The 9,890-nt window shown below is 41.2% G+C and overlaps 1 protein-coding gene across 1 annotated transcript in view; it reads right to left on the reverse strand.

Annotated features, from left to right (window-relative positions):
* PDE11A (phosphodiesterase 11A) overlaps positions 1 to 7,979 on the reverse strand; it is a 315,606-nt gene extending 307,627 nt beyond the window's left edge. The window contains exon 1 of the mRNA XM_006921237.1: positions 6,742 to 7,979. Within this exon, the coding sequence (XP_006921299.1) occupies positions 6,742 to 7,653 (912 nt within the window). The 5' untranslated portion in view covers positions 7,654 to 7,979. The remainder of the gene's footprint in view (positions 1 to 6,741) is intronic.
* Between the last annotated feature and the right edge of the window lie 1,911 nt (positions 7,980 to 9,890).

Consider the following 9,890-nt stretch of genomic DNA (forward strand, 5'->3'; position numbering starts at 1 on the left):
AAGGAGCACTTTAAATCAGTACAGAAGTTCAAAGAAGGGAGAGATCACATCCAGTTCGGGTAGGATGGGGTAAGAATTACCAAGAGTTTCATGTAGATGGGCTTTGAGGGGTGCGAAATTTTAACTGGCAAAAAGAAGGCAAAGGGACAGACAAAAGTGTACATGCAATAGTTAATGGTCAGTAGAGGCTACAAGAGGGAGTGGCCAGTCATGAAATGTCTGCAATCCAAGGGCTCCCTCACTTACCAGCTGAGTGACTCTAAGCAAATTACTTAACCTCTCCAAGCCTCAGTGTCTCCTGTAAAATAGGAGTGGTAATAGCTACCTTCAGGGATTGCTGAAGAGATTAAAAGAGACAATGTTTACTAATGAATGAGCTAATGCCTGGCCACAGTTTAGTGCTCCATAGATGGAGTTAATGTTAATCTACAGTGGAGCTTCAGTTTCTCTTTTGATGTCTAAAATTTTCAAAAATTGACACCCTAAAGAGATATCTCAAAGGTTCCTCATTTTTTCATTCAGGGGAAAAAGATTCCTTGCAAATAAATTTGCAACAGCCTAATGCTATATTTTGTGATAGGAAACATAATTTATCATTAATGTGTAAAACCACTGTTCTGTCATTGAAACCAACTAAGTAATAAGAAATCTTTGGAATTACAGAAAACACACTCTTTTAATTCCAGGAAACCTTCTTTACTATTTAAATTCTAAAAAATAAACAAATGAATAAAAGAATGAATCAAGCTCGAATGCCCATAAATGACCAGGAATCAAAGTTTCTTCTAAAATATTAGAAATCTAACTCACTATTTTATGACTAAACAGCTTCTTCTTTGATTCAAATTCCACTTTCCAAAAGAATGTGGTTATAATCAGAACACCATCCTTAAAATAAGTGACTAAAGCAGCAGTAGTGGACCCCAAGGATCTTGTTGACTTTCCTATAAAATAACTCAAAGCTATTTTTGAGGAGAGCTTCATATGAATCTTCAACACTATATTAAACACGAAATGCTAACTTCTAAATTAAGCCAGCCTTATAAATAAACAGGTGACCTAAACCTCAGGAACCAAAATAAATTGACCAGATTAGTAAACATTTAGCTTATGGGTTGGGAAAAAAATAAGTTAACCTTAAATTACCTCCCTATGATTCTGTAGGAACTGTACTTCTCTGTAATTCATCCTCATGTACAAAGATGCAATTGCAATTCGTCACAGTGTTTATCATGATCATGTGTCCGTCAGGAAGAGGGGCTGAAATAGCAAATGTTACAAAACCAATTCTGGTTCTGGGCTAGTGAACGTGTTTTGGGGCTTGGGGGAATTTTTAAAACACAATATGCAAAACTGAAATAAGATTTCATAAAACTCCTTTATAGTACTAGTGTTGGAGTGGGATCAACAGATGCCTTTTAAGCAAATCTCAGCAAGTTAATCACAGGACTATAAACCCATGTCTGTCAGCACTGGCTCCTCAGGGAATGAAGGAGTTTTGTCACTGATTTTCTAAATATATGAAATTAATCCCTTCTTATGCCAAACACTTTATAGTTATTTCCATTTAGAGATTATTCTAAAATGAAATGAAAAATAAAATTCAGTGAAAAATGAATTATTGTTATTTAATATATATATCAGTATAATGCATGCATTGTTAAATACAGCTTTGTGTATAATTTTTTGTTTTGTTTTCCATCTCTTCTTTCAAGGATAAGCAATCAGCTCTTCCTTCTTATGTTATAAGTAGGCAGAGCAAGATTTGAATGAAGAGAGAGTAAGTATAGTCCTGGAAGAAAGGATGAAAACCACAGAAATACAAAAGCACTATCCAGGCATTGAAAATGGCATATAACTTAATTAGAATAGAGCTGAGGCTGTGTAAAAGCAGTAGATGCTGGGCTGGAATAAAACTGAACTTCTCCACCTAAGACTCGATATGACTCAGAATCAGGGCTAGCTTCATGGACATGTGACCAGGGCAGTAGGATGGGGGCCCGTGCTTGAGATTTAATGCTGTGTTATGTGAAATTCGTAATAATTTTATCTTCGATTTTGTGCTCTGAAGTTCATGGGACAATGGAGTATGAGCCTGGATCTTGGAGCTTCAGCTCACACTCAGTCTCCTCTCCCACTTCCTGCCCACTGATTCTTGGCCACTGATTCTTGATTCCTGGTGTCCTGGGCCCCGCCCAGACTACCCCCTTGTCTTGTACCCTGAAACCAGGAGCCATAACCAGGTCACACTGGTTGAGGGAGAGGCCCACATCCCATGTCTGCTTTTGCCCTCTGCTCCTAACTGACATCTGGTTGGTAGTGTGTGGAGGTCAGATGCATGCCCCATGTCATCAAGAGGAGAAGCAAGGCGGTGGTCACCCCCACCCAGAGCTGGCAGCACTATGGCGAATCCAGCAGGCAACTCACCCACCCCAGATTCAAGTACTGAGAATTTCTCAGCATGGAGGTTGAAATCACTTGGGAGTCACACATCTGGTTGATTGGGGGCGTAGACTCTCCAGCCAGGTTCCTGCTTTATCATTTTGCACTGAGCTCCATAAATTTAAGTAGCTGGCTCTACTTAAAATCTTTACTTACCCAGTTTCTCTTCTTGTTTTTATAACAGCATTACCTTTCTCCATATCACCCAAATTTAGAATCTGAGTCATCACTGACTATCCACACCAGCAGGACATCTCCCATATATCCCCCTGACATCCATTTCCACTGCTCCTGCTTTAGTTCAGTTGTTCATAGTGGCTCCACCAGACCATCATTATAGACTCCTAATTATTTTCATAGCTTTGAGACTTCCCTTTTTCAATCCATTCAGCCACTGCCACCAGGTGATCCAAAACATCATTCTTATCACGCTAAAACGTTTTTCTTTGAATACCACCTCCTCCATGAAGTCTTCCATCATGAGCCCAGATACAATATGACACCATTTTCCTCTAAGACTAATGACATTTAGTTGGTGTTATTAAATACTGTCTGGCATTAGTTGTTTGTGAATAGTACATGCCCCTTAACTGTAAGCATTTAGAAGAAAAAGAAGCATGTCCTCTCACCTTTGTACACCCACAGGCCCCTGACCTGAGCCTTACGTGGAATGGACACTCACTGTATGTTTGTTGAAACTAATGAATAAATGAATCTGTTGTGTAAATAGATCAGGTTTTCTGAAAGCCTGGCACACCTGTAACCCTTCTGCGTCATCCCCTTTCCTTCTCTCAGTTCACCTAACAAAACATCCTGGCTGCTTTTCAAACCCAAAGGCTATCAAACACCTGTATCATTATTATCAACAACACTAACAAAAATATCTCACGCTTTTTATTAATGTTTAAAGTGCTATGTTCTATATGCTTAGAACAATCTCAAAGAGAACACCTGTTACTTGAGTGCTCTTATTTTCAATCTATTGAAGGCAATTTATTCATTTCTTCATTAAAGTGGGCTGTTTAATAACTTATAACTGTCAGGGGGAAAAGGTAAATTGTAGCCACTGGGATCCATACTAAGTACCTAAATTGAAAATGTTTTCCATTTGCAATTCTTTGTCTCCAAATTTCAAGTCTGTTTTTTAGGATTAATTGAGAAACAGTAATGAAAAATAAACTGAGGAGTATTTTTGCTGTCGAAACTTCTTTTCAACTTTAATATTTCATTAAATAGGCTATCTTTGACTCCAGAATGCATTCTTATTATCATAATCTCATAAATGTCTTCAATGCCTTTCTCTCACCCATATTCTGAACCCCGAAGAGGATCATCAATCTAATTATCAAATGATTAAATTTTGAAACTATGCGTGATAATTTTTATCCTGAAGGAAAAAAGTACTACACAAGTTGAATCTGGGCAAGAAACACCTTAAAAATGAGTAGTTAATGAAGAATCAGGGAGGATGGTTATATTTTTACATAGAAACTTCAAGATGTTTACAACATGATTAGAATTTCAATAACATTATGATAAAAGAACATGCATTTGGAAGACTCAAGTTTTCATTAAGAGAAATCTATAATAGCAGAAAATTGATGGGGGAAAATACTAGAATTTGGGAAGGATGAAACATCAATACAACTCTATAAAAAGTTTACAATACATGAGATACTAAGAGGAACAAAATGTGAACTTTTGATAGGATAGGTCATGGTCAAGTGTAATCAATTACATTTAGAGAAATCTTAAGTAGAGGGTGGAAGGGTAGATATTAATCCCTCTATTCCTTGAATGTAAAGCTGGTTCTAAAATGTTTAATTTAAGGGTGAAGCATAGCTTAGAGAAAGATTGGGCTGGTTAAAATGTGCTTAGCTAACATCTCAGTCCCAGTTAAGAAGAAAAACAATTGAAAATGAGATAAAGAGAAACAAAAATAATACTAGCCAACTAGACATCATTATAGTCATCATAAACTGTTACCATGACCTGAGTAGTTGCAATGGCCCAGGGAATTTAATGCAATATCTCATTTTATTTTTAAAACAATAATCTTTGCCAGGTAGGTGTTATTCTCATTTTGCAGATGAGGAAATTGAGACTCTGAGATCAAGAAATTCTTCCAAGGTCACACTACTGGTGATTGTGATGTATAATAAAGAAAAAAAGTAGTATTATTAAAGAAAAACACAAGTTAAAAAGATACAGTAGAAGGCAGTGGGGAAAGAAAACATAAACTTTCTAAGCAGACTGAAATGAAGACAAGGAGTGAACTAAGATCTTAAACTCTCAACCCATATAACACCATTCCCTGCCCTGACTTTGCCAGTCCTCCCAACAACAGCCATTATTACTACCCTGGGAGGTAAAAAAACAAAAAACAAAAAACAAAAAACAAAAGAAAAAAAACACCAAACTCTCCTTTCTCAATGTCAGCTTTCAAATATTAAAAGGCTACTTTGCTTTATACTCTGTCTTCAAAGTAATAATAGGGCCCAGAAGGAACATTAGCTGCTGAAAATCTGATTTTCTATGCCTGTGATAACACCTCTAGCCACAGTTCTAGTCAGCAGGCAGACAACGAAACTGCTAAGGAAGCCAGGAATTTTGTTCTTGAAGAAAAGACAATCGATATATGAAAAGTATTAAATAAAAGTTAAGAGCTGAAGGATAGGAGTAAGAAATAAAAGCTATACAAATGGGAGAAAATCAAATGGTGAAGAAAAAGAAAAAGCCAGAAAGAGAAAAGACCGTAATACCAGGGTATAACAAGTATCATCTATGTAAGAAGAGTTGGTAGGTTATTTATTTATCTATTTATTTATTTTGCCCAAGCAAAATAAGGATGTGGAAATACTAGGAAAGAAAAGAGTTTGTTCATCTTTTTACAGAATCTTCAATATATCAATTATTAAATGCTTTTATTTCTTCCCATGACTTTCTGGGACTGTAGAGAAATAGACACTTGTTAAAGTTCATTCATTATTTCCTTGACCTAAACCTAACAGCCTTCAAGAAGGATATAATGAATAACGTACCTAATCAATAACAAAAGGTTAATCAAAATGGTATTTTGACAGGCATCCCTTAACATTATAGCGTTACACTTACAGACACCTCATAAAAACATGAAACTTGGTTTTAATACGAGCTAGTCAATTTTCTTTGTTAACTTTCAGTTGAAACAGAGAAATTTTACCTTTAACATCCTTTCCACCACTTTTGCTGCTCTGGTCAACAGCAACCAAACTCTAGAAAAACATGTAGCTCTATTAGACAACCGGAAGAAGTGTTCGTCTAATACTTTCATAACCAAGGATAAGAACTTTTCATTCCTATGGACCCTGAAGAAGTCTTATAGACAGTGGCATCCAGTTTCACCACATTCAGTGAGTAGATACTGAAGAAATTAGAACTGACTGGCTTTCAGATGCAGGATCTAATATCAAGTTTGAAACACTGTGAAAATGAAAGGCTTAGAATACCAGATGACAGCATGTTGGGGTTTCCTTTTCCACTTGAAACTGGCATGTTTACCTTGCTCATTGCCTTCAGAGTTGCTAAAAGATTATCAGTTTTTTATTTATTCCACAAACTAAAAACCTCCTACTCAGTCCCGTCAAAGCTAACTGCAGATAATACTGTATTCCAGCCTAAAGATAAATAACCCCTCTATTTCTCCACAAACCTCTATAAACAGAACAACAACAAAACAGTTAAAATAGATGCTTAAAGGGTCAAAATAGATACAAATGGGTCATAGGCCCATTCTTTCCCTGACTTTCCTCTTTCTATTTTTCCCTACCTTGGAACTCATGCAACTATAAACTAGAAAAGGGGATAGGGAAATAGGCTTTCTGTCCCTTTCCAACCTTGAATGAGAATGAAATGCATTATTGTCCCAAAAAGACATCAGACACACCAACATGCCCATTTTCTTGAAACTAACACTGAAATCTGGAGTAGATATCTTTTTCTAGTAAATGTATTCTAAAATCATACTTTGATATTCTTAAAGACAAAATATCTTGACAGAGAAACATGTGGTATTAGTGGATGCAAAATGTAGTCTTTGTGCTATATAAACTGTCCGCAAGCTACTGTATGTTAGGAAAACACCTTGACATCAAAGATGGTGTAGTAACATTCTAACTAGTCTAAACTTAGAAGGAATTTAAACAGCAAGATTCATATTGCAAAGAATCTAAATTAATGTGTTCCTGGATGTCAAAGGGTAACTGAAAGTTTGGCTCCCAGACCAATGGGGCTCTGGAAGGGGGACAACGCAAGTCCTACCTGGTAGGCATCAGGAATGTTGACTGTTTCTCCATGTTCCCCGACATAGCCAATGATGCCTTTGCCCCAAGGGACCTGTACCTCGTTTGAGTTCTCTGTGCTGCTGCAGGGCAGCAGTGGGGTTCCCGCATGCACATCGAAGAATTTGGAGACCAAACTCTTCTTGCCAGCAGCCGCCCCTTCCACCAGGAAGAGAGAGCAGCGGTCAGCATCCACCATGAGGCAGACAAAGATGAGGATCTTGTAGCTCAGGCTGGTAAGGTCAAGGTCATTGGAGATATCTTTGACCAGTTCCAGAAAGAATTGACGCTCATTATGCTTTTTGAGATGGCACTTGTAGTCCATAGCTGTAGGGGGATACTGAGGCAGATTCACCCTCGATTCCAGCAGGGCACTGAGAATATGGGCTGTGGTGGGGGGCAGGGAGCTGGCCTTCCGGAGAAGTGCCCTCCGCCGCACACTGCTCAGGGGCTCCTGGGCCCGGGAGGTCACTTGTTCATCATAGGTCCTGTTCACGTGGATGGCTTTGGAGCGGGCAAAACTCTTCCTTAGCTCTTTCTGAGAAGCTCTTCGCTGCAGGTTCCCATCACCCCGGCTGCCACTGGCCCAGCTGGGACTCAAGGGTACTCCGCCACAGTCCCCACCACCTGGAGTGGGCTGGCTGTTGGCAGAGCCATTTGATCCAGTGCCACCACCAATGCTGCTGCTGCCTCTGCCACTGACTTGAGCCAAGCTGCTGGTGCCAGGCAGTGCCAGCCTTGGGCCTAAAGCCCCCTGCCTCTGACTGTGCCTCTGCAGCCACTTCTCCACCATATCCTGCTTCCCCTTACGCATCAAATAATCTTCAAACAACTCTGGGTGCCTGTCCAGGAAAGTTTCCACCTCCCCAAAGTCCAGGTGGGAAGCTGTCATGGTCCCAGAAACAGCTTTCGTTGTCTCTCTACACTTGGACCAACTGTTTACCTTTCCTAGCCCTCTAGCTGGTCTTGCACATGTCTACCCCAACCAGCATTCCCAGCTCGGTGTCAAGATTCTGCGGAGCAGTGGATTCCTAAGGGGCTGGGAGGTGCCCCTTCCTTCAGGCTCAGAGAGTGGCTGGTACGAACCCCACCCCCTCTCCTGCTACTGCTGCTCTGCACAGGTGCCCCCACTGAGCTGCTGCCACGGCCACAGCTCCTGTTCTGGAAACCCCGAGCTATCAGAGCTATCGCTGCTCCTGCTCTAGCTGCTGCTGCCGCCGCGGCTGCCGCTGTAACCGGATGAGTGGACCACTGTGAAAGGGAGGTAGGACAGGACACGCCCCTGAGTGAGGCACTGAGCCCGGAGGGAGGAGGGAGGAGGGAGGAGAGTGTCGCGGGCGCGGGACCAGCCAAAGTCTCTGGCCCAGGATGCCGGGCGGTTCCTGGACGAGTCTCTGGACGAGTCTCTGGACGGCTTGAATCAGCGACTGGGAACGCAGGCGACTCCTGATTGGAACACGAATTGAGGGGGAACTGCACCTTGTTCCTTTCCCCCTCCCTCCTTCCTTACCTCTCCAGCCCTTCCTATTCCAGGGCACTTAATCCTCCAGCGTTTCAAGGAGGCCCCGCGGGAGCCCAGTGCGAGCCCCGAGTACAAGGAAGTGTTGATGTTTTGCGGGAATCAAACCAGAAGCTGACTCCGAGGAAATGAGGATGCTCAGAGACAGGCAGGGTTATTTTTCTGGGATGTGGCTGTGGATTGTTGGTTCCTAGGATTCCTGGGACTGCCAGCTAACACTGCCTAGCTCCTTGTGGGTGTTCAGTAAATATTAATGAAATTGGGTTTATCCAAAATTAGTAAATGAAGTTCCCCATCTGAGTAATTCATGGAGCTGTGGTTGGAGGGAGCAGGACCGCAGAGTGGGTAAGAAAGGAGGATGTAAAACAGTTACTTGGGTTAGGAACCCCGCCTAGCAGGGCCATATAACAAAGTGGACTTGAGGGCCTCAGGGGCTTCCTTCTAAGCCAGTCCTGCATACAGGGGGATTTCTTTACTTTTCATGAGTGATTTGCCATCTTCTTTCTCCACTCAGCCTGTGTAGTACACCAATGCTTCCTTTACTTGCAGTATCCTAGGGCTTATGGGTAAGAGTTCTCTATAGGAAGCTTTTCTTTCTCCTGCCCCAGGGATACTCCAGATCTGGCTAGTCTCAGCCAGTCAGCTGAGAATAACAAAAGGTTTCCCTTGGGCCTTTCCCAAACCTAGTGATTAAATGTAGATGATTTACCAGTTTTGAGGAGCAGGCTGATAACTGGGATTGAAGCCCAGGGGTCTCCTCTTTTGTAAAAAACAAAAGCAGGTGGAGAACCATCCAGTTCCCCTAGACAGCAGGACAATCTAGAAGTGCTCTTACAGGATGCCAGTGATGAGGATAACAAAAAAAAAAAGAGCTGCAGAGGAGGCAGGTAGTGACTTTTACAGGCTTCCACATGACAGGCACACAGAAGTGACCTAAACAGTAAGCAAAGCTTACTCTCGGAAGATGTCCTTAGACAAGGTATATCAAACACGTGGTATGTGTTGATCACTTTAAATTAACATATTAATTCAATCCTCACAACAGACTTATGGGGTAGGGACTCTTACTTTCCCATTTTAAAGATGGGGAAACTCTGAGAAATTGAGCAACTTACCCAAGGTGCACAGTCAGTTGGTGCCAGAGCTAGGAAATGGATACTTTTGGTCTGGCTCCAGAGTGAGGCACCCTTAGCCACATCACTGGATTGTCTCCCATCTGTATCAGCTGAATCTTATCTGTGCCAGGATTTGGGCCAGTAACAGAGATGCAGGACTAGGGCAGAATGTTCTTTAATCATTCTTTTGATATCACCAGGAAGAGCAGAGAGAGAGAAGAGAGGCATTTGTTCAAAATGATCAAGGGCATAGCCTTGGCACTAGGAATGCAACTGTAAACCAAGACTCTGCCTTCACAGAGTCTACATTATGGTGGGGAGACAGTCAATAAACAAATAAGAAAATAAGTACATAGAATACTAAAGCATCAGTGATAACTGCTATGAAGAAAAACAAAACCTGGCAAAGGATTAAATAAAGGGATGAGGTGGTAGAAAGGCCTTTTGAGGGGACACCTGAGCAGATATCTGGTGGAAATAAGGAAACGAGCTATG

Source organism: Pteropus alecto, unplaced genomic scaffold (genome assembly GCF_000325575.1).
Source record: "Pteropus alecto unplaced genomic scaffold, ASM32557v1 scaffold3, whole genome shotgun sequence".
Lineage (NCBI taxonomy): Eukaryota > Metazoa > Chordata > Mammalia > Chiroptera > Pteropodidae > Pteropus > Pteropus alecto.